This window comes from Trachurus japonicus, chromosome 21, assembly GCF_045865225.1.
Source record: "Trachurus japonicus isolate A0001 chromosome 21, Traja_1.0".
NCBI lineage: Eukaryota > Metazoa > Chordata > Actinopteri > Carangiformes > Carangidae > Trachurus > Trachurus japonicus.
Window position 1 is genome coordinate 5,574,314 of NC_140927.1, and position 25,707 is coordinate 5,600,020.

Sequence of the window (25,707 nt, forward strand, 5' to 3'; positions counted from 1 at the left end):
CTAACTAGGCCGAGCAAATATTTTCTCTGCCCCCTGGGGACACACTCAGCAGTGGTACAGTGTGTCCAGTGACGGACACAGAGGGACAGAGGGAGAGAGAGATGTATGTCTATGCATTGTGGCACCATCTGGCTTCATATTATCATCTGTGTGTATGACGGAGGGGAGGACGGTGGAGCACAGAGAGGAACGGTCCTTAGAAAAGCCTCAGGGACTTCACTTCCTCACTAATACTGTGGAGCTGTATGTATGTATGCATTGACCTTGTGTGTGTGTGTGTGTGTGTGTTCTCTCATGTGTAGGGGTGAAACCATGCATTTATTAGTGTGCTTTTTGAATATCTGTGTACATGCGTGGTGGTGGTGGTGGTGGCCAGTACAGGACAAGACAGGACAGGACAGGATGGACATCTTCCTGGACATGCAGTGTCTGCATTATAACAGTAGGAAAAAATACAATAATGTGTGTACTGTATTTAAGGGGAGACACTACAGGTGAATAGGGGGGGAAAAAACTAACAGATATCACCATGAAACTTCCCAAGTTTATCACTTACATTAAGACAAATATTTCTTGTATTACACGTTTTGTCAAATTTTATGTTTAAATATGTAAAGGAGGCAATATCTGATGAAATATGCACTAATTTGCAGACATTTCCAGAGGCAAAATCTGAACAATAGATAAAGCCCCTTTCAAAATTCCTGTTTTTTTTGGGGACATATTAGAGTCAGAAGTTTTTACAGAGGGGATTTTGGATATCTCTTTTTATCACTCTGTAAATGAGAATATACTGTCACCAGCCCTAAAAAATCTAATTTTGCCATGTTTCTAGGGATAAAATGTTGTATAAATCAGGCTGTGAATGATATATCAACAAATCCCTCTGTAAAAAACCTTCAGAATATAGACAGGAATAAAACTAGAAGGTTTGGTGTCTGTAAGTCCTGCTGAAGTGGAGATTTCAGGCTCAGAGTCTGAGGAAAAACTCATTTTGAGAAAACGGCCCAACAGGCACAGCACAGTATGTCACATGTTAACTTTTGGTAAATTTAGGAGAAATCTACTGATGAAAAAGACAAAATGAAGTAAAATAACCTCCTTAATGTGGATTTTCTACCATTTCTTTTGACTTTTCTTATAAATGTTAAGGAGGAAAAATAGCCTAAACTCTCAAAATTGATCAGTGCATGAAAAAACAGTGTTTTTGGCTATAGTGTCTCGACTGAAGACACAATGTGTAAATGAAACTGCTTTGCACAGGTCCACACCTACTGTACACACACACACACACACACACGGTGAAGAGATGCAGGTTTACCTCCGATAAAACTGTCAACCACATCAGAGCCGCTCTGCTAGCATCAATGCTATCTGGCCACCAGCAGGAGGTCAAACATGATAAAAGCAACACACAGCTAATGCACACACAAGCGTTCTGTGTATTTTATTATTTTTTATCGTTGGTTAACCTTATCGACACACCCTCACTTGTATTTCACACAGCTGATTTACGGTAGAGAACTAGTGAAAACATCTAACAGCAGTGAGGATGACTCTGAGCTGCCAGGAGGCTCATTAAGACCAAATATGAGGAGTTCTGGAGAAAAACACAACAACAACCCACAAAGACTGAGAGGAGGATGAATAGTGAGACACTGCTGAGTGGGACACTTGTCAGTTTGTCCTGCACTGAGTCGTCCCCTGCCTTGTGTGCTGAACAACAGACACCTGTCCCGGTAGAACACAACACCAAGGTCACACAAAGGCTGAGGAGCAGGGGGACTGAAAGGGGAGGAGGGGGGGGGGGGGTTCTAGGATTTTATTCTCAGCTCATTGCACTCATGATGACTTATTTAGTTTCTGAATGTTTTAATGCATTTTGTGTTATGTTTTACGATATGTTTTATTGGATTTATGTCTATTTTTGTCATATGTGCAATACTGTTGTAAACCAAATTTCAAATCAATGGAAACTGACCTGTCACCTCTCTGTATTGAGTACTTGATTTTGTTTATTTATGTGTTTTAAAAAATTTGCATATTGCACCATGTGCGTGCATTCTGTATTTTATTGGGTGTAGAGCCAACAACAAATTTCCCTACGGGTGGGACAATACAGTTTATCACATCAAATCACTGACGCATGATTGTACATGCATCTGGCATAAAAAGCTGGTAGAAGAACACACCTGAATCAACAAAAGGAGCAACTGTAACTTTTGTATTTCTATTTTTCGCTTTAGTCAGAGCTGAGGTTTGACACAATATTTTCACTCTCTTTATTTCTAAAATTTCCTGTAAAGGGCACTTGTACCTGAAATGTATTGGAGTCAAAAATATTTGTATTCTGAGTGTATGTGGAGGAAAAACCTGAAGCTTCGAATAAAAAAAGAACACTCCAAGTATAAAGAAGAGATAAAAAAAATATATATATATACTCAAGGACTGTGCTCAGGTAAATGTATTTTGTTCATGTGGAATTAAAAATAATGGACGGCACAGTGAGAGCGCACAGCTGAGGCCTGTCTCACCACGCTCAGAGGAAAAACTACAAGTCATTTAGTCTGGATGTGGGGACAGACGGGTCAGATGTCTTTCAAAGTGAAGCATATGGGTTTTTAAATGTGACTAAATAATAAAAGTACCCAAAGCTGTAAGCTGTACACACACACACACACACACGGGCCTCGCTGTCACGGCTACTAACAACGTTGTAGACGTGAAAAACAAAGAATGAGCAGCTGATCTCAAAAGCTTCAAACAACAACCATGTGACTGTTCCACTCACAAATGTCAGCGAGTCGGTGTTTTTGGAGCAGGAATGTTGCTCGTTTAGTTGGATTAACAGCAAAGAGGAGAAGATTTATCGATGATCTCATTAATAATCCAGCAATTTGTCATTTTTCAAAAGTCATTTAAATATAAATAAAATAACAATTATTCACTATTTGCTGAGTTGAAAATGTGAGGTTTGAATAAAACATCATTTTTAAGCTGGAAGAGCTTGTCATGGCCATTTATTTAATACTTTAGACATAACTAGAAAGCAAAGACTGAGAAAAATAGATAATAGATAAATAACAGATAATAAACTAGAGAATGCATTTCCTGAAGGAAATACGTGTGAATGCTGAAAGCTGGAAGAATAGATAATAGATAAATAATAGATAAATTAAATAAAATGAAATAATAACGTCAGTGAATGGCGGGCCGGCTGCTGCACTCTCTCTCTTCCACCCCCGCTTTTCTGCCGTGTCATGCACCATTTGTTCTTCCCCACAGCGGCAACACTTGTCGAAAAGTGTAACCCCGCAGAATTTACAATCACAGGAGGTGGCAGGAGCACGGGGAGCAGGAGGAGGAGGACACACACATCATCACTGCTCTTCCTCCTCTCTCTGATCACTGTAAACACAAACACCGCCCTCGTCTTCCTCATCTCCAACCACAACCGTGGCCGTTTGGTGGGAAGGTGAGAACAGCCACAGCCCAGAACTCTCTCATCTCATCTCATCTACATCACAACGTTACAAAATAAGACAGACACACCGAGCGCAGAGGGATCCACAGTAATGACTGGAGGTTGTGGTTGCTCTTTGGTTGATATTTAATTGTGCGGCAATGAGATGATGTGTTTTTGTCCTGCGAGGTGCATGACTGAGGTGGAGGGCATGTTTAAAAAGCAACAGGAAGTGAGATGACTGACAGTCTGTGCTGATGCAGCCACTCACACAGACCCAGAGTCAGCCTGACGCATGACATCTGCTTGTACTCTGACCTCCACACCTCCACACCTTCACCTTTAGGTTTGGCGTGTAGGCGTTTAGGTTGTGGGAGCGAGAGTGAATGTAAAAAAAAAAAAAGAAAGAAAAAAAAAAAAGTTGTTGTTTTTTAGAAAAAGCCAAGTAAAAAAGGAAAAGGAGGAGACGGACTGTGGACCTATATCTGTCACCAGTAAAAGAAAACAGCCAAAAAAAAAAAAGTCTGTTCTTTTTCCTCCCTGTTTTTCCTCTCCCTCTGTTTTTTCTCCCAGCATCCTCCACTCTCTGCACATCTCTATATGACCCTTCATCCTTACTCTCTCTCTCTCTCTCTCTCTCTCAGACTTTGTATTTAAACCTTTGGATTGTTGGATTTCTGTGTGTGTGGTGGGGGGACAAAATGTAATCCTCCATTCTCTCCCTGTGGCCCTGAACTTATGAGAAAAGTGAAGTGAGGAGGAGGAGGAGGAGGGTGAATATTTACTGCAGATCAAGAAGCAACTGTTTGACTCAGAATCCCCCGGCTGCGATGCGAGGATTCATTATGGTGGCTGGACAAAAAAAAAGAGGCCGAGGGCCGGGGCCGGGGCGTAGGAAGGGTTAATCCATCCCACCATTCTTCTTGGCGGCGTCCTGCGTGGCTTTCGCCCTCTGTCGGCTGAGGGGACGGAGGTCTCTGCGTCTCACTGTCACCCTATCCCCCTCTTTGTCCTCTCTCTGGCTGTGGCTGCGCTCCGTGCCTTCAGCCCTTACCTTTCATCCTGTAATCCAGGCCTATGGGATGTGAGCGGGCCTAGACATAATTATCCTGCTCGCCCTAAGGGGCCCCGATGCTTTCTTCTCTCCCTCTCTGTTTCACTTCTCTCGCTTTTTTTTCCTCCTATTCTCTTTCGCTCCCTGTTCTTTTATTACACTATTTTAATCATACACTTTTCTCTCGGCAGTAATCAGGAAGGAGCCACACATCAACCTCCTCTCCTCTCCTCTCCACCGCCGGTGTGAACTCTCGCTGCCCAAACATGGCAGGATTTCACTTCACTTTCCCTTCTCCTTTCTCTCCTTCCATTTTTTCCCCCCTCGGCCTCGGTGTGCAGTGCTGCTCAACGCAGCTGAGTGGAAGCAGCTAATCTTTCCTCTCCCCAAAAGCTCCAGAAAGAAACAGAGGGAAAGACAGAAAAACGACAGAATTAGCAGCACGGCATCGTTACAACGTTCAGCACCGGGACTCATCAGTCATTCATGATGGACATCTCCATTGCCCCATCCCACCTCCCTCCCTCTCTCTCTGCCCCCCCTCCCAACTCCTACATTCACAAAAGTACCCACGAGGTGCCCCCGTCACTGCCCGGTCACAAAGGGCCTTTGGGCTTCTATGTAATCTCTTAATGAACTGCAGTGGAGGAGCGGGAGCGCTCCTTTTACATAAACCATGTAAAGCAGGCCTCGCTTTTGTTTCTCCCTCCCTACTACAAAATGGATTACCACAAGGAGGAGGAGGTGTGTGTGTGTGTGTGTGTGTGTGGGGTGATGTGACTTGTCTATGTGTGTGTGTTGGGGAGCAGGGGGGTCATTCTCTCCTGCTTTTTTTTTTTATCCTAAGGAGTTTCATGTATAAGGGCTGTAAACTAGTACGGCCCAAACAATAATGACATTTAATTGACATGGCCACAGGCTCTGTGGAGAGGAGGAGGGGGGGGCTGCTTTTTTTTTTTTTTTTTTTCTTGAACAGATGCACACACACACTTCATGAGCACACATACAGAGTGAGACAGACAGAGAGAGAGTGCCTAGCTATTTCTTTATCCTCTCCCCCCAGCCCGCACACACAAAGACATGAGACTGGCCCCGAGCCTTCGCATTTCTAACATTCATCCTTCTCTGAATAAAGAGGAGGACTATAACACAAACTAAAGGAGTGGCGGAGACGCAGCAGCGGCCGGGTCTGTCCAGCATATTGCTGACCTGCTGAATAAATATTCCTGCTCTGAGCGAGGAGGAGTAACTGATGATGCGTCGGCTACAGGAAGGTAAAAAAAAAAAAAAAAAGTTAGCGTTTTGGATTTTTGGGCTGAGGCTCACAGAAAACTTAATGACCTGACAGCTGAAATATTCTACTGATGGATTTGCTCTCTGTTGTATTCAAATGTTCCTAAGGTGGAAAAATTGACTTAATGAAGTTATTGTTCTCCCTCTGCTTCTTAAACAAACCCCACTCAGTGACTGAGGGACATGGAGACACAGAGAGACAGAGACACAGAGAGACAGAGGTGTCTGAGCACACACTGATACCACTCTGAACTCCTCACCCAGACAGAACGCAAAGAATGCGCACATGCACAGCTAATTCTGCGGAATGCACTGCCACATTTGTGGCAGCCTGAAGCTTTTAGACTTAGAGGGTGGACACATTGTGTGTTTGTGTGTGTGTGTGTGTGTGTGTGTGTTTTTCTTTCCCAACATCAGAGGTGACTGGTCAAATGAAATGACAGACTCTAAAGTGGAGAAGGATTTCTGTCCAGGAGGATGGAGCACAAAATGACTTGTTGGATGAGGAGCATCCACACAGCAGGCGAGGGGCAAACTACTTCAGTTTATCAATCCGCCCGTTGGATTTTTTTTTTCTTTTTTTTTTTTTTTTTTACAAAATTGTCCAAATAGATATAAAATAAGCTTTAATGCACTGAAACTGAATGTAATTTGTCTTTTACTTTGAGATAATGATTTTTAAATGTCATTTATATAAGTTTACAAACACTCTCCCTCCATCTGATACTAACTGGCCCGTCAAATTTTAAAACTCACCGTGGCCCCCTGAGCCAAAAGGTTTACCCACCCTTTGATCTAACCTATATATTCGCTGCAGGGTTCGGGCTATAGCCTGGAGTCTCTGCACACACACACACACACACACACACACACACACACACACACACACACACACGCACTCCTGCTCAACCCATTTCTGAGTGTTTTTGTGTAGCAGGAGGCTCTCCTCTCCTCTGGGTCAAACGGTAACACGGTGACTGGAGGCAACAGGCGGCGGTGGACGAAAGACATTTTCTCCTGCGGTCCTTCTAGGAGACACAGGAGGCTGAGGGCCGAACGGACCGGACCGGACCGGACTAGATTATCCTCCAGGCCAGAATACATCGAGACGTTTGACAACACCGAGCGCGCCACAGGTTTAGTGGTGGTTCTGCAGCAGTTGGGATCATCACCATCATAATGTCTCCATTGTAGCGTCCTCTCCAGAGAGGACAAGCAGGGAGACAGAGAGAGAGAGGTAGAGAGAGGGGGCTTTCTGCCTGTAACCGAGCCAAAAGCTGAATTATTGAGTGACTTGGAGTTTGGCCGTGACGAAACCACCACAAAGACCAGCGCCCCCCCGCCGGGCTGCGACCAGGGGGAGAGAGACGGGGAGAGAGAGAGAGAGACCTAGGCCTTTTTATTATTATTTGAAGAAAGGAGTCGAACCGCCTTTTCTCGGCCTGCGGGACCGTGGAGCCAACGGATGGTCTGCATTAGCCTATCTCAGATCTCAGATCGGTGCTCGTGATGGATAGATAGAACAAGGCAGGAGAGGAGCGTTAAGGAACAAGGCCCGTGTTTGTTCTCCGTTCACCCCGCACCCAGGTCACACCATGCATTAATGGGGAGAAAACACAAACACACACACACGCACACACACACACACACACACACGACACACATATAGGCTACATAGGCTTCACCCCGCCGCCCGCCCGGGACGTCCTGCTACCTCAAATTCAAACGCACCCAGCTCCTGACGAGCTGCAGAACGGGACTGGAGACACTTCTGTTCAAAGTTCTCCTCTCACCAACCACTAACACTGTTATTCGCTTTTGAACAAATCCCAATTTTATCAATTAACAGTTTGATCCACACACACACACACACACACACACACACACACACACACACACACTGCTTGGTGGACCAGACGAGGCCCGGTGAAGCCGCGTTCCGCCTCGTCATGTTGTTGACACACAACCAGGATCTATTTCTATCTAGTTCTCTCATTAATTATTCTTCATTATGTTGGAGGGTGAAATGAATAAATAAATAACATCCACATTTCAACCCTGCGCAGACATAAATGTTACAGGGTGGTGGGGGAAGGGGGGGGGGGCTGCTGATGAGCTCAACACAGCTCCGAACGCCTGCTCCTCCTCAGACCTGTTACTAATATGAATTATAATGCGCGGAAGCCGAAGTTATTATTGACCGACGAAGCGACGCGTAAAATTACCTTCGAAATTTAATTTCACCCCCCACCACCACCAGCAGCAGCCCCAACCACCCTCCACCCCGCGCACAAACCAGAGCCAGACATACTGTATATCTCACCAACTGCACAGAAATATGCCAATAAGCAACAAATAATAGATGAATCCCCTCTAACCCCCCCTCCCCTCCCTCTCTCCTCCCTCCCAGGCTGCCTCCGCTCCGAGGCGGGTTATTTACTGCCGAGTGGCACCAGGACGCACGGCCGAGCGGCCAGCCGCCGTCTGCCGCGCGCAAACCCCCTCCACACCGCCACACCAGCAGTCCGTGGATCAGCCGAGGCTGTAAACTCACCAGTAGATTCTCTTTATCCTGACAGGTGTTTGATTATTACATTTATTTATTTATTAAGATGCGTGCGCTTTAACGCTTTAACTGATCCTGTGTGGCCAGTCTTCAACTGTAACAGACTGATCATTGATTTCGGGTGTTTTTAATTTATATTATTATTATTTATTTAGGACTATAGCTCACTGAGAGAAAGTCTCCAAACAGATGAGATGACCAACCGATCTCCGACCGGAGCCTGAGACCTGGCCGTCCAGCAGATCGCCACCGTGCACGGTGGAAAACACAGATGAAAATACATTCAAATGTTTTCCAGCCAGAGCTCTTTGTTTTGTTTTGTTGTTTTTTTTTGCTCGGTGTGCTCAGCTGCCTAGTGTAAACTCACGTTCGTTTTTACGCACGAGAAAAAAAACCATTGGCTGCGTGGAAGAAACGTTCAATTGTATGATTTTTTTTTTTCTTATGTGAAACCCGTCTCTCCACACGCGCGCGCGGAGGGCGTACGGCGCTGCACGGGGGGAAAAGGCAGCACTAATCAGCGCGACTTGTGTTCCACTTACTTGGTATTTGTTGTGTTCCAGTAGATGGACTCCAGGATGAGCGCTCGGCACAAGTCCACTTTGAAGGCAATGAACAAAACTCCAAAATAATATCTCCACATCGAATCCCCCATGGTTAACCCTTTGTGCCTCCGGGGTGGCTGCAAAATCCGCCTCACAAGAACCAAATCGGTGCGTCAAAAAAAAAAAAAAAAAGAAAGAGAAAAATATGACGACAAGCTCTCCAACAAAGGCTGACCGCGGCGATTTCTTTCACTTTATATCCCGAACCAGTGGGGAAAGGGAACACGCACGGACCACAAACCCCCGGTCAGAGCATCTCCAGATGAGAGACCTGCTACAAAAACCAAAAGGCGCACGGCAAGTAGTTCATTCAGCAGAGCAGACAGTGCGTTAATATTCTCCCCCTGCTCGGAGCGCAGTCTTCAACCCGCTGTAATACATCCCTCAGAGAGAAAAAAAAAGTGGCGATGTCCACTGTGGACCGGGCTGCAGATAGAAATCAATACAAATGTAAATCCCCCTGCGTTTAAGTCCAACAGTACCGACGCCAAAAATCCAGAGCAGCAGCAGCAGCAGCAGAGAAAAGGACAGTGATGGCTGGTGGTGGAATGGTGAGATATTCCCCTTTCAGTTGGTGCTGGTGGTGGTGGAGGTGGTGGTGGTGGTGAGCAACAAACTGTGGATGACAGCAGCCGACAAATGAGAAAGGCGTAAAAAACAATGAGGTCGGATGGTCAAAATCAAGAAAATGATAAAAAAGATGAAAATGAAAGAAATCAAAGGAGCTGGAATGGAAATTCTCATACTAATATAGGCCCCGAGACAAGTGCCGCGGCTCGATCCTGCAACATCCGTCCCAGACGCCCGCAGACTGTGAAACGGAGAGACTGAAGCCTCAGCGCGACGCTCCGAAACCTGGATGGAAAGTAACTGCAAGGGACCGCGACTGTGAATATTTGCTGGAGTTGGTTATGCCCAGGCCCCGCCCCTCGCCGCCGCTGATTGGTCCCTCGGCGGGAAAGTCAATAGGAGCTCTGCTGTCAGTCAAAGGGAGGAGGGAGGGTGGAGAGAGAGAGAGAGAGAGAGAGGCAGAGGGGGGAGTGGGGGGGTGCAACCGGTTCAGTACGATGACTAGTGGTGAGCGCGACGACACACGCCGCCGAAAACCCCACTTGTGTTAATCGGCAGGTTGATTAATGGCGTTATAACAGGAGAGAATGTCTAATAATGACATAATAGAAATGCATGCATGGTATTAACCTGTAATATCTGTAATGAGAAGTGATGATGATACACAAAGTGATAATAAAGCAGAGTGACACTACGATTAAAAACACTATCAGTGATAACAGCTGCACATACAGACTGTACATTAAATCACTTTAAAATACTTACAATAATAATTATTATTATTATTATTATTATGAATAAATAAGCAAATAAATAAAAAAAATCTGCAAAAAAAAAAAGTCTAGAGATTGTATGGATCAGCCGCGATGAAAACAACGAGTCAACGTTTACTTGCATCAGGGTCACAGCCACAGAGCCGCATGTGTCTCCATTGACTGCAATACAGAGCAGCTCAAGTTCTACCGAAATACACGAGCGCCCACTAGCGGAAAATCCTCCTCAGAGAGTCACTGGAAACACTGGAAAAGTCTTCACTTTTACATCTAAATCCAACTTCAACATCACTAAATTAAGTTTTTTAATATCTGAAAAATAAAGTAGAGTATTATAGTATTTTAAACGGATTTTTTCCACTAATTTAGAGATCATCTTAAAGGGAAATTCACTCTATTTTAAACTTTGAATTTGTAGAAAAGGGTGAAAAGGGTATTTGGGATTTTTAATTTTTAAACTGGATGTTTTTTTTTACGTCATGAACTTCAAACATTATTATAATAATTATTAATAATAACACTACAATTATTATTATAAGGAGCATTAGTCGGATGTGTATTGTTGCTCCCTTGGACTGGTGAAAGGTGACGACCTGGGGAAAGTTCCTCTAAAGCCTAATTGGAAGGACACACATTGACACCTCCTGCAAACACTGCATTTTTAGTTAGTGGCCTCTAATTTAACGAGCATGCACACACACACACACACGCACAGACACACACACCTCTGCCAGGCTGTAGATTGCAGCTCTTCTCCATTGTGTGAAGTTTGTCACTATTTAACGACTTAATTCGATCAGGGCGTTTTGAAGGCAGCCGCCGCGGAACACTGGCTGTTTGCTCAGCCGATAATCAGGCTGCTGTGACACCGGCACCGGCCTCACCTCTCCCTGCTCTCCCCTGGAATACACAGAGCCGCCACACACATGTTTATTGCAGCTGCAAGGTTAGGCTATTAGATTTATTTAATTAATCTAAACGGCTATTATTAGTTTAACGAGACTGGCACGTGCGCGTCTCCAGCTTTCCGAAATATTTGATATTTTAATATTAAAATGTATATAAAGTTAATATTTCACCCTCTTTACTGGCTGCAAACCAGCGGGAAATCTCTCAGTCATTATAACCACATGTAGCCTATTAAGTAAACTCTGTTTTCAGTGTGTTTTTAAGTGCGTGCGTGCGTGCGTGCGTGTGTGTGTGTGTGTGTGTGTGTGAGAGAGAGAGAGAGAGAGAGAGAGAGAGTTATAATAATAATCATAATAGGTCTAACATTGATCAAAATCTGCAAATTCACCAGCTTCAACTGACAGTGTAGCTGCTTCTAAACTTTCACACTTAAAGCTGCATGAAAGCTGTCCAGCCTGCAGACTCACAATTAACATAAGTCAACTTTGAATAGTTTAACCACAAAGCAAATGAATTAAGTGACCTAAAGAGAGGAAAAAACTCTTAACTCGAGTGAGTTTTTTTTCCTTCTAAATGAGTGTATAGCTATGTGTGTGTGTTGCATGTGGAAAAGCGGCCATGCAAACAGAGCAGGTCTAGTTACTAACAGGCTCGGTGTCATTTAAAGTGTCTTTAACTGTCTGTAGTATTTCAACTCCGTGTTAACTCGTACACTTTTACTGTGTCCCTAAATAATTTTTAGTGAAAACCGTGGACGACAGCGAAGCAGCAGCTCCAGTTTCTTTATTTTTAAAACTCTTCCTTCCTTCCTGGCCGAGGCTGCAGCGAGCCGTGCAGCGGCTGCAGCGACACACACATGCAGACAAGAGAACACGGTAGGCTGCCTATTGTTCCTCAAGTCGGCAAAACTCTCCTGATTTACTCACCTGAGATAATTCACCTCAAGTGAAAAAGTCAAACATGTTCCAACAGGCCGAGAGCCTTCGTGGCGTTTCTGCTTTTGACACATTATTAGGCTACTATTATTATGCTATTATTATTATTATTATTATTAGCCTACTAGGCTGTTTTATTATATGGAACCGAGGCTATTGACATTATTTTGTAAAAGCCCACTAGGAAAAAAAAAAAAAAAAAAGGAGGCCACTTTCCACATATCTCCTCCAGACTGACTGAGCTGAGCCGAGCAGCCGGGGACAGGCGGCTCACAGGCCGCAGTGCAGATCCTCTTTACTCAGCCAGGACCGCAGAGACCCGGAGAGACCCGGGCTGCGCTGCGCCGGGCCGCGGAGTTCTCGGGTGCGGGACTCCTGTTAGGTTTGTGACGGACGGAGGACTGGTGGTAGAACGGACGGTTCAGCTGCGGGACACAGACACTGAGGGAGTTAAACTGGCGTTCTCTAATTGGTAATTCTTTTTGCACCTTAACCCGTCCAGTTTGCAGTGGTGCGGACTGGGATCCAAAGCAGCAGGCCGTGTTTGAACGCCTTGAAACCGTTTCAGTCCGTCTCTGTCACACCAGTCTTAACACTCTTGAAACAAAGCAGCGGCGGCGGGACCAGGCTCCAACCAGACCCGAGGACCCGAGGACCACATCCACCTGCCGCTGCTCAACAGCTCCAGCTGCTGCTCCTTCATGGAGACCTGGACCGGACTGCTACAGCCGAGGTACAGGTGGGTTTGGTGAGTTCACGGTCAGTCTGCCGTGTTCGGTAAGAGAGGGCGACAGCACCAAGCTACTGATCAAACCAATAGAAAATAAGACCAAATTTTATTATAATTATAATACTTATTATTATTACTGAAATAGCCCATGTATTTACATGTAGAGAACAGTACATGGTTTATGAGGTGTGTGCATCATCAATCACCTCAATCTTTATATAGTTTAATTACCAAGTCATTTCTCAAATTAGCAGTAATTTCAGGGTGGTAGGCTACATTTTGGAATTGTGTTCAATTCCCAACTGAATCAAGCGAGTATGAGAAAAGGAGAAACCTCAAAAAAAAAGTGGGGTCATTCATACAAAACTTAAAGATTAAAAAAAACAAATCTTTCCTGCAGCCATCACTGCTTTTTCCTACTGCGATGGAGACAGTGAAGGCGACATGCAGAAAGTATGTATTTTTGAGGACTGGCATGTGTTCTAACAGGTGAGCCACCGAGGTGCGCGGTTATTGCGTTAGTGCAGGAGCGGCATCGTTGTGTTGTAGCCAGGGCCGTTGCTAGGAATGCTGGGCCCCCTGAAAGAATACTAAAGTGGGCCCCTGCCCCCTTTCTTTTCCACTTTTTTTCTTAGACTACGTATATTGCTATTATCACGTTTTATTAACTTTGTTTTGATGCTAATTTACTATGAGTATTAGTCAGGGTCTTATGCAGAATAATTGTCATATTGGGTTTTTGTGGGGGGGCCCCACTGGGCGCTGGGCCCCTGGAATCATCATCACCTTTGCCCCCATACAACGGCCCTGGTTGGAGCCTAACCTCTGCTGTGGCGACGGTGACAGCTGTGGAGCAGCGGACACTCTGATGACTGAGGACAAGTGAACATTACACAGGTCAGACTCACACAGATAGTGTGTAGTTTATTAATATTTTGGGATGGATCCCCTCACTTTTATTGAGTGATCAGCAGATGAAGAAGACGACACACACAGAGCAGTTTGTAGGCATTCGATGAATTTACTCAACTGTTCAGTCCCTTGACAATTGGGGAGAAATTACATGACAAACTCAAAAGTCCCACAACATAACAAAAGGTTATTATACCCACCTCAGTCATAGTCTTTCGCACACACAAACGCACACACACGCACACAGACATACACACGCACACACACAACTTGATCATTCACTTGCACTTGCACAACCACACTCTGACCTCAAACCTGATCTTACCTGCACTTGTCCATCCACTAGGAATCAAGACTTACCAAGCGAGGCGCATTGCCACGTTAATTTACTACAACAAAAACTCGGGGGACAGAACATCAAGTATATAGTTGGGAGTTCTCGTGCAATTCACCGTTTTTCCCAAAGAGTCTGATAAAACAAAGCTCAAGTATTTACCATGACTGTCGTCGGTTTTTTTTTGTTTTTGTAAGTGTGGATCAATTTCATAACACAATCATAACTTGGGAAGCAAGGGGGGTGGGGTGTGGGGTGGGGTGGGGTGGGGAGAGGGGGTGGGAGTGGGAGTCAGCACATCACAGCAAGGCTAATAACATTACATCATACAGGAAATGTCCTCTCTCCTCCGTTACCCACAGGCCACCTTTATCATAGACGAGACATGTATCCTGGAGGTTTTTGTGGGTCGGGTCGGTCATGGGCAGCTTGGGAGTTGAGACTGAGTTCACTATTACTGTACAAACTCCAAATCTTAAAAAAAAAAAAAAAAAGCTTTACGCGTCCTCTCGGGACGATACGCTGCTATGTCATTTTACAAAAATAATACACATGGCGGACAGATGGAGCAGAAAGAAGAAGGTGTGGATTAAAAAAAAAAATGCAGAGCAGAAGGTAACGGGCACAGGAAGTTAAGGTGGAAGACGCATCCCTGACGGCTGAGCGGGAGGTTAACTGTGCTTTTTAAAGGCCGGGCTGTGATTTGTTACCACGGCGTCGGCCACTTGAAGAATTTTTATTACAAAAAAAGAAAAAGAAGGAACAGGAAAACCACATGCCAACTCCCAGGCTGCACATGCGCTTTTACAGTAAGCTGAACTAGACACACTAGACAATACTCCTATATATCAGGGACTGGCGTTCTATTGTAGTTTTGCTGGCTGCAGAGACGTGTAAGAAGAGCACAGATGTGGCTGCTGATCACTGCCACACCAGAGTTAAGACTTACAGGGCAAAAGGACATGTTATATAGCATTCTACATCAAAAAGTTCAACTTCCCTAAAAATGAAAATAAACCTGGAAAAAAAAAAAATAATAATAAGCTAAACGAGTCGTCTGTGCGGTCGGGATGAGGAGGGATGGAGGGAGCAGTCAGGACCTTTGAGGGCAAAACAACCGCCTCCTCTTCGAGGCCAGAGAAAGACCGGGAGCCTTCACCGGGGACAACGAGTTTGGTCTGGACCCCCTTTTCCCTCGGCCTTCCTTCTGCACTTCCAAAACGAAGCGAGCGTTCCACGGAGGAAGAGGAGAGGTGGGGGTCGGCTGATGAGGGAGGAGAGCTTAAAGGTGGGGATGAAGGCAGGGCGAGACGTGTGGACGAAGAGGAGGGGCAGTGTCATTCAGTAGCCTTGAGGGAGAAGGAGAGCTTGGGCCTGGACTTGCCCTTGCCAAGGATTATTTTCTGCTCCTCCTTCTGCTGCTTCTGACGGTCCTGCTCCAGCTTCATGCGTTCCTCGTGAATCTTTCTCTGCTCCTCCACAATTCGCAACTGCTCTTCGGCCTGTAAAGCGGAGGAATCAAGACAGGAAGGTCAAACGAGGACGGAAAACAATGTCCCCGCAGAGCCCCAGCGCTCAGAAGCTGAAGGCGCTTTCTTTATCTCCCCTTAAGATCTGACATTAGACTTATTTATGTGTAGTTATTTACTGCTGCCTCAGCTTCTACATATATCAAGTCACACTGCGTTGCCAGCTTGTATGTATTAAACAGTGGACTGTTAACCACAGCTGATACCCATCAATTCAGAGAAGTGCTTCTTCACACAGTACTGTTCAGTTTTGGTTTGTTTTTCCAGTCTTGTGGTCTCCATCAGTTTTGCATTTACACATACCTGAAGCAGAAACCACAACATGTGGCGGCTTTTCTCACTACACTTAACCCTCCTTTTACCCCTGGACATTTTTGTCCACCTCTCACACTTTCCCAACTCCCCACGGCCAAATTAAAGGTCACTGGGGCCTGATTTTTGGCGAGGAGGTGTATCTTTGGGTAAACTCTGGATGTCCCGAATTTCAGAATGAAAGTCAATTTTTTGGACCCGTAATGCATTTTAACCACACCCATGACCATTCACCTGGGTTTTTTAAATGTATTTTAAAGTAAAAATTTTAACTAACAGATATCACCATGAAACTTCCAAAGTTTATTACTCACATTAAGACAAATATTTTTTGTATTTAAAGTTTAGTCAAATTTTATGTTTAAATATGTAAATGAGGCAATATCTAATGAAATATGCATTAATTTACAGAACCAAAATCTGAACAATGTATAAAGCCCCTTTCAAAATTCTTGTTTTATTTTGTTGACATATTATAGTCAGAAGTTTTCACAGAGGGGATTCTGGATATCTCTTTTTATCACTAAAATACTGTCACCAGCCATAAACCCCATAGAGCCCCATAGAAATTGTGTGTTTTTGCAGCAAAGACAACTGGCCAGGAAGGGGTTAAACATTTTGAAACCCATGTCAAAAGTGATTTTCATGTTTAGTCAAGACCCAGCCCTATATGTTATCACAAATATTTTTGAATTTTGTCCACGGGTCATGGAAGTGGTACAAATTGAAGGATCATCCGAGGGTTTTAATGAGCTATTATTTGTGTTCACCAAAACTTGCAAATACAATACTAAAATTGAAAATAAATGAAAGAAAAAGAGCATAATGTTGAATAATAATGCTAAATGAAAGTATTGTGTTAAAACAGTGCTGCTCAATTGTGTGTGACGGAGGGGGGGGGGGGGGGGCAGTGTGCCAGCATTATGAGTCTGACAGAAGAAGGGAGACGTGTCAGAGAAGCAGGGCGTACCAGTTTGGCCTGAGCGTCGGCGATCTTGCGGTTATTCTCCTCCAGGATTTTTTCCAGCTCCTCCCGCTTCGATTTTTCTTCCTCCTAAACGGGCAACACAGTGCCATGTTAGCGCACGAAGAGGCCACAGCCACAGAGCACTTCATGTATATACGTACACACACACACACACACACACACACACGTCGCACGCACGCTCGGCCCTCTAATTGTCAAGACACGCATACCAGCAGCAGCAGACGCACGCGCACACCAACTCATCATGCCACAGAGAACTCTGTTTAGCCTCTCGCACGTGACCACACTGTGGCATTCTTTTTGCGGCCTGACTTTGTTTTAAAAATACATAGTGGAGGCAAAGAATTATAAAGAAACTGTGGGTGAAAATGGACCCGCTATGTCCCCCCCGCCCCCACCCACCCCCACCACCCTACCTCTACTGCCGTTAACACCCTCCTGGAACACATTTAAAAACTAAGCCACACCTAGGGCATTCACTGGCATTACTGTGAAAGACATTAAAGATTTACACAGGAATTCAAAAAAGGGGAAGGGGGAGGGGGGGGGGACCCACTCATCACACTCATAAAAACAGAAGACAAGACAAGTACAATCTAGAAGAAAAATACAGTTGCTGTTTATAACATCATTAAAAGCAAGAAAAAAAGGATACAAATATAGGAGGGAATAGTTTTGGCTCACCAATGCACGTATACCTACGCATTTTCCTTTTGCCTGTGTACCTACACAACTGGTGAAACCATTCGGCATTAAACGGTTGAATATTTACTGTCTCGTCCGGACTGTGTGGCCCCTGCAGAGACAGAGAAGCGCTCCTGGGGTGGGAGGGAGGGTAAGTAGGTATGGGGGGGATTCTGCCGTACTGCCGTACCGCACCCGCGGCATTCCTCTTTTTTTTTTTTTTACTCTGATCTCTGCACTCTTTAGCCTGTGTCTGCGGCTCGGTTTGTTTTTTTTTTTTTTGTATTTTCCTTCCTCTTTACAGTGGTTCAGCCCCCCCACTGAGACGATGCCAGAGTGAAGGTGAGGACGGAACAAAGTGGTGTCTGTGTGCGTTCGAGGAGGAGGAGGAGGACCGGACCACGGTACACTTACAGTACAGGACACAAGTCACAGGTGAGCTGAAAGGCTGCAGGCCAGCTCAGGTCAAGTGCTATAGTTAGGAAGGTGGTGAGTTGTGTTTCCAAAATAAAAACAACACAAATGTATTTACAAAGAACAATATCAAACTTAGCAGCAGCCCTATAGGAGAAGCAAGTCATCAGTAGTAAAAAATAAAAATAGAAGAAAAAAAAAACACAGTACATTAGTTTTTCTAGGGAGAAAAAGGCTCTTTATCTGAGTGAAATAATGAAAATTAGAAAGAATATATTAACAGATAAGTTAGACCACACATATTTAATGTTGTCACAAACAGGGAAAGGGAAACGTAGTGGTCCGTCATTATGTAACCAAGAGCAGATGAGGAAGATTGTCAAAATAAAAAGGAAAGCTGTAAACTGTCTGGGAATTAAACAAAATGTGATTAACATTTCTACACACAGAAGATTGAGAGGAACAGGGCACAGAAATTTGCTCTCATACTTAAAAAATCCAAGTGTTGTGCTGATTTATTCAATCAACTTGAAAACTTCAAGGATTTCAAAGGATTCTGACCTTTTGGTTCTAGAGTAATCTTTGTTTAAGCTACTGGCTGCATAGATATCTCTGTGTCTATGAGTGAGAGTGGTCAGCGAGGTAGCAGCAGAGCTAAAGGCCGGAGAGAGAGAGAAGGGGGGGCCGGATAAGTCTTAGGAGGTAAAGGTGGCACGCTCCCACTACATTTCTCACCCTATTAGTACCAGGCCACTGGCTGCAGCCTCGGCAAGTCAGGGTCACTGGGCTTTGGCTGTGCCTCTCATCTACAAGACATTATTAGTGTTGGCTAAACAAATGTCCTGTTCTTAATAACAGCTGGCGAGGTGGGACACAGTGTCTGTCAGACAAATGACTGCCACTGCCTTGATCTAAGATAGTTGTCAGATTATAGAGATTCAGGGACAGCCATGAGAATTAAAAAAAAAAAAGGAGAGCTCTTATTTACAGAAATTAATTGAGGGAAAAAGTACAAATATCAGAGTAAACGATCAAACTCAATTAGAAATAAAGAAAATGAATGAGAGTCAGACAGTTTTTTGTAACCCTGCCATGGCAAATTCTCACCGGCACGTTAGGAAATCCCCTCATCGACAACAACCTGCTTCAGGTACGAAGCCAGGCCTGTGCTTCGAGCTTCTCACTAACAACTTTTTAACAAATGCATGAAAATTCGGTTTAAACAAATTAGGGAAACACTAGCTGGGGAGCAGCTGCGACTGTGCGCACGCTGGAAAAGTTCCATTTACTTGGAAGAAGCTCCACAGTGAAGTGACGAGCGTTCTGACTGAGTTTCTTATCTCACGTATTTGAAGTTGTGGGAAATGGCTATGTATGTATGAACACACACACGCACACACACACTCATACAGACTGGTACGTCGTTTAAACACACTGACGTGAAGATCAACCAGACTACAGGCAGCAGTGAGGAGATTATCAAAGTGTGGTAAGTTTTGTGGAGACGAATCGTGGGTGACTACCCTCCCTGCAGTGAAACTTGGACCATGGCTGGGTTACATTCAGTAAGGGTAACGAGGAGGGGTGGGGGGTCCCTCCACCAACCCTGCATGTCCTGTAGATAGGCACCGGTCACAGCGGGTGACCGGCGGGGGTGCGGTGGGTACGGGGAGGTGAGTGGGTGCAGGGGGGTGAAGGAAAAGGAGGGGCTGCGTTCCAAACGACCGAGCGTTACCTCTCTGGCCTTCTGCGCCGCCAGCTCGGCCTGCCGCTGCCGCTCCAGCTCCTCCAGCAGCTGCCGCTCCATGATGCGCTTGGCCTCCTCCACGCGCCGCAGCACCTCCCGCTCAATCTCGTCCTTCCTCTTCTCCAGCTCCTCTTCGACCCGTTTGGCCACCAGCTCCTCCACCCGCCGCGCCGTCTCCTCCTCGATTAACTTCTCCTCGATCTCCTGCTGCCGGCTGGAGACAAGAGCGGAACGTTAAAGGGACACTGTGTAACTTCTCCTGTTATCTATTCAGGAAAATCGATTATTTGGTTCAAATGTATGTTTTTCATTACTCAGTAATCCCCCCCATCAACAAAGTGAAGTGTTCCTTTCAGCTCTGAATTAGCCGTTCATATCATTCATATAGCGGGTAAGCTCAGTGCTGGTTGCCATGTGGTGTCGCCATGTTTGAATGGAGCGTTACACTGATGCTGTATTCACGTGCAGTCGGGCAGACGGCCGTCGGTAACAAACCAGATGTCATTTTAGTCACAGAAGTCGAGAGAAAGCCAGTAAAACGTGTGGTCAGGTAAACAATACCACATCGCCATGACATGTGTATATGTATACGTTAGGGCTGGACGATTAATCGAATTTTGATCGTGATTACGATTTTGGCTTCTCACGATCATAAAAACACTGTAATCGAAGAAAAACGATAATTTTTTTGTCTATTGGTGTTTTATTCTGAAAAACACACATGCGCGCTTCCGCCCCCGCGCCTGCACTGACTGCACTCCTCTCTCAGTTAATGCTATGGACGAGTCCACTCATGTGTTGACGGCGGCGTTTAAAAATCAGCGCCAGTGAAGAGAGAGCAGCGGCCACCGCTCAGGACGAATGAACGGGAAATAATAATTTACAACACTCGCTCGTCTCCTCAAAGCGGCCGCACAACAACAACCCTCCTCCTCCTCCTCCTCTTCTCCCGGCCCGTAGGCTACATGTGCATATGTTTACAAAGCAATCTGTAGAGCGGTGGATAACGTTATACGATGTTACGACGTGTATTTGTGTAGTTTAATCTGTCATAAACAAGAGATCACTTATGGGGCGCGTCAAAAAAAAAAGTTATGGGGTGCGTTTGTGACAAGAGCTGGGACAGCGCAGCGGGGCGGAGGCTCTGATCTTCCCAGGTTGGATTTCATCCCAGAGACGCAATAAGCGACACACAGGGAAGCAGAGAGCCTCCATTCTCCCTCTTAACTCATTGAGTGCCGCGCTCCTTTCCAAAGTTTTAGTCAAGTGTACCGGCAAATTAGACCATATTTGACTTTTTATTTTAGAGCCATAGTGTATTCTATATTATTGCCACCAACACATACTGTAGCTCATTTGAAAGGTTTAATTTTATCCTTCAAATGGCCACAAACCGTTTGTTTCTACGTGCCTCCGTTCCTGAGAAAAGTCAAGCTAAACATGGCTGGGTTTCACCAAAATCCCTCCTTTTTTTCTAGAAAAGGAGATAGAGCGTCTTTTATGAAAGCTGCGCTGTTTGTGTCTGTCGCTCTTCTGACACTCGCATTTCTGGATCAAAGGGCTCGTATAAGATAAATATACACAACAATTGTTGTTCTATTCACAAAACCACCATCGGGGGCGGGGGGGGCGCCACTAAACAACAATAACACAGACGCACCGTGCCGTGTCACAGCCTCTCGCCGCGGAACGTGAGGGTCTGTCGGCCACAGCGGCTCGCGAACACCGGTCCCGCCGGTGGTCACGGTCCTTCTGTGGTACGGGTCGGTGGTGCCGGTCTGCTTTGACCCAGAGACCATCAGATTTTACCGCGGGAGGACTTTGGGGAGGACACGGTGTTGCTCCAGATGAAGACCGGGCGGGACAGTGGGCTGAGAGCTTCCTGGTTCAGCTCCGAGCTGCTGCAGCCTCGCAGGTGAGAGCGGAGCAGCAGCGGAGCAGCTGCGCTGCATCTGCATGCAGAACTCCGTTTGCAGAAGCTGAGTTATGATAAAAACTTCCAGATCATGAGCTGTCATGTGACTTTGATCGTCATCTATTTCAGTTCTCCTCGTCGTAGAGTCCCCATATTTACATATAATGTGTATTAAAGTGTCTATTTTCATAATTTAAAAAAAAGCAAAAAACGAAAAATTTCGTTTTTGGCACTCAACGCATGGGAACGAAAAACGAGAAATTACGTGGTTGGCACTCAATGAGTTAATAAGTTAAACCATGACAATTACTCCAAATCTGTTTATTCAAGGTAAAACTGTAGAAAAGTTAAGCTAAACACCCTGTATAGTTTCTGCTGCTGGATCATAAAACTTAAAAAAAAAAAAAGTTTTAAATTAATTTTGAATAAATATTTAAAATTATAAACTTAAAAACCTTAAACACATATTGGCAGTTTATTTAAGGTAATAATGTAGCATGGTCAAGCTATAAATCCTGCATAGTCCCCCCCCCGCATAATCGTGTAAATAATCGTGATTTCAATATTGACCAAAATAATCGTGATTATGATTTTTGCAATAATCGTCCAGCCCTAGTATACGTGTATTGTTTTGCCTTGTGCTGACGACCACTTGTTTACATAGAGGCTTGTTTATGCCGTTGCAGCGGCTGTCGTCCGTCTACCGTCTGCCCAATATCACGTGAATGCAGCATGAAAAATACGACTGAGTTGCTTGTGATATACAACCGAGTAATTCCTACACAATGTACCTTTAAAGCTCATGTTTGATTCATCTGTACATGCATTACACCCAAACTGGGAACAACCGTGTCGTTTGTGTCACCCTGCTAGAGATGAAGCAGTTTTTTTTACACTGCATCACAGTAGAAACACCATTTACATTTTTATCATCACTATAACCCTGGTCGAAGACTGAGGCACTAAACCACTGTGAGACTTCAGTTGGTGACTATGTTTGAAAAAGGGCTGCAGCTACTGTTTCATGGCAGTGTTGAGGTATAACAGCACCTGCTAGGCAGGGGACAGGTGTGTCTACAATATCGCTGTTAGAAACACATTACAGCACCAGAAAGAAAAATTGCTATTCCCTTGTGTACAAAGTGGACATGCAGCAGGCAATCCAAGTCCGGCCGCCAGTCCCCCATGACTCACACCTGTTTGAGATCTCAATCACCCAATGCAAATATTCACAGGTTGGTTTAATATAAATATAATACTCAGTTTCTCCTCGACACCAACAATTACTTCTGATTCTGTTTTGTCCACAAGAACAGGATGGATGTACAGACAACCAGACTGTTTCCAGCCATCACCAGCGCAGAGTCATATAATATGTGTGAATTATTTTTTTAGCTATTTTGCTCAAGGATCAACTATGTCAGTGTTTCCCATACGTACAATCGTTCTGCTCGCATCCGTTACCTTTAATTGTCGGTGCAAACTGTTATTAAAACGGTGGAGCAGAGCAGCTCAGAGCTACACTATGGAGGCTAATGAGATTTCCCTCATCAAACTCATCAAATACACAATCCAACAACTCCAAAACGCTCTGGTGGACAATTTGTGACCTGCACATTCACCACGCTATGAGATAATAACGGAACGTTACCAGACAGAGTTGTTTTAGAGGGAAATACATGCAAAACCACTGATACACGTTCCGGTCTGCAGTCTCTGCATTTGCCTCGAAAACAACTCTGTGAGGGAAACCAAGAAAGCCCATTAGCCTCCGTAGCGTAGCTCTGAGCAGCTAACGACTCTGCTCCTCCTTTCTAAAAATAGCCAACAATTAAAGGTAATGAACCTACTCCTAAAACTATGGGGATTATGGCAATGGGCCAATTTGCCAAAACGTTGAACTATTCCAACTAACCTCTAACTAGTGCTGCACGATTTGATAAAAATGTGCGATTGCGATTATGGTGGAAAATATTGCGATTTGTGATTGCGATTACGATATTGTAAATTAATGCTGTAAGGAGTCTATTTGCTTGATTATCAAGCACAGCACAGGAAATAACCATATTTTAGGAGTGTATTTCTCAAATAATAAGTGTTTCCTTACAGTATCTTTGTATTAAATAAAAATAGGTAACTTTTTGTGCAGTTTCATAGTCTACTGCGATGCCATCATTTATTACAATGCCTTTCTCCCCCCTCCCTCCTCTCACAGTACACAGATACACAGGTAACACAGAGACAGACACACACGCACGCACGCGCGCACACACACACAACGGACGAGAGGAGACGGCAAATGAGTGTGGCTGTTACCGTAAAATAAAAATAAAAAATAAATAAAAAAGACAGTTAAAAGAAAACCAAACACCGGAGCTTTCTGGTCGTTCGCCCCAACAGGCATATACCTCCTCGTTTTTTAAACGCACTGCACATGTTGCGGAGGAAAACACAGTTCGCTCTGTGACGCTAAAGCTCCACACCTGCTGAAAATCATCAATCCAATCCGAGGCTGGCTGTATGCAATATGCTTAATAAGAGGAGCACTGATCCTATTGCTGCCTCCTTCCTCCTGAATGAGCCTTTTCAGTTCTGCAGCATCAGACAGGTTAATGCAGGTCATCTGCCATCTTGAAAATGCTTTTAAATTGTTGTTGTTTTCCCTTAAACTGTACCAATCAAGCTGTTAGGGAGTGAAGAGGTGTGTTCACAAATCGCCCCTGGCAACTAGAAACACACAAACTGAATTCCCTGGATTTGATTTCGTCCCGTCAGCCAACAGGAAACCAGAAACCTTGCCCAAGCAAGGACTGATGTCTTCCTTCTCTAACAAGTCTCCAGTATTTGCGTTGTGTGCTTGTTTAAGTGGCCCTGTGGCTATTACGCAGTGAGAGAAAAGAGAGTCACTCAGGAGACCAGGTGCGAGGAGGACAGTGCCTCAGATCTCAGGTGTCTGTGCCTCCAGCTACCACATACAGAATTGGCAGTTTTCCTGTCTGACAACAAAAGAGCAGCGGTCATTATGTGTGGCAACAACTTAAGTGTTTGAAGATGCAGATTGGTGTCACAGCATCCCCTGATAACTAGGGATGTCCCGATACCACTTTTTCACTTCCGATACGATACCGATATTGCAGCCTTCAATATCGGCCCGATACCGATATTGATCCGATATTAGGGGTGGTGAAAAAAAACAATTATTTATATTTTTCAAATTCTAATACAAAGGAGAGTCCTCCTGTTGCTGACTGACAGGCTGCCGCTGTCATGTTCTTCTATGGGACAGACAGTAGTGAGCTTACTTTTGAACTGTAAAATATTAAAAAATAAACCTTATTTACAACTGTTATTGAATTACTGTATGTACATCAATGTCAAACAAAAGGCAAAATCTTCTTGCTTCAAGGTTTTATTTGTCACTCCAAATTGAAGATTAGCCTGCCCTACAGTAAAAATGGCATACATAAAATAAAAAGAGGAGTAAAGCAATATATTAAGCAGCAATATTTAAGCATCAAAGATGTTTAATCAAACCCACATAGTTTGAAACAACGTTCAAAACACACAGCCAGTGTCACAACTAAGCATAAAGCCTGCTAGCTTAATGCTAACGTATAATGTAAAACGCCATAGACGGGCTAACAGAAATTAGCATCGTTAATTTAATTCTGGCTTAAGCGCTGTTATTACGGCACAACATGTGGACCAGCTGGTCTTCCTCCATAAGAATCTGACCACCGACCCCGTCGGTAGTTAATTAGAACTGTACATTTAGAGCAATATAGCACATTTACCGTTTATTAGCGGGCAAGCGCGACCTGTCCATGCACCCGTGTCTGTGTGTGTGTGTCGCACACACGCTGTTGTTGTTGTGATCATGTGATCTCTGCATGCTGGAGCCGGGCGCTCTTCTTCTCTGGCGGCGGCGCACCAACATTAAGGTGCATTACCGCCACGGCACCACCTACTGTGTT

At 44.7% G+C, this 25,707-nt stretch overlaps 2 protein-coding genes and 1 long non-coding RNA gene across 5 annotated transcripts in view; 1 reads left to right on the top strand and 2 right to left on the bottom strand.

Annotated features, from left to right (window-relative positions):
• The window catches only part of efnb2a (ephrin-B2a), a 29,943-nt gene extending 20,090 nt beyond the window's left edge, over positions 1-9,853 (bottom strand). The window contains exon 1 of the mRNA XM_085764756.1: positions 8,919-9,853. Within this exon, the coding sequence (XP_085620882.1) occupies positions 8,919-9,031 (113 nt within the window). The 5' untranslated portion in view covers positions 9,032-9,853. The remainder of the gene's footprint in view (positions 1-8,918) is intronic.
• A 4,004-nt stretch (positions 9,854-13,857) lies between these two features.
• On the top strand, positions 13,858-14,769 carry LOC146964681 (uncharacterized). Its single transcript, XR_015034641.1, has 2 exons — positions 13,858-14,399; positions 14,440-14,769. It is a non-coding gene; the product is annotated as an uncharacterized LOC146964681 (long non-coding RNA).
• The window catches only part of arglu1a (arginine and glutamate rich 1a), a 420,179-nt gene continuing 408,631 nt past the window's right edge, over positions 14,160-25,707 (bottom strand). For 2 of the 3 annotated variants that reach the window (XM_085765774.1, XM_085765773.1), the window contains 3 exons: positions 19,807-20,032; positions 16,956-17,039; positions 14,160-15,646 (listed from right to left, as the gene is read on the bottom strand). In XM_085765774.1, the coding sequence (XP_085621900.1) occupies positions 15,482-15,646; positions 16,956-17,039; positions 19,807-20,032 (475 nt within the window). In that variant the 3' untranslated portion in view covers positions 14,160-15,481. Of the gene's footprint in view, positions 15,647-16,955; positions 17,152-17,182; positions 20,033-25,707 lie in introns of all 3 variants that reach the window. The other variant, XR_015034640.1, reaches the window with a different exon arrangement.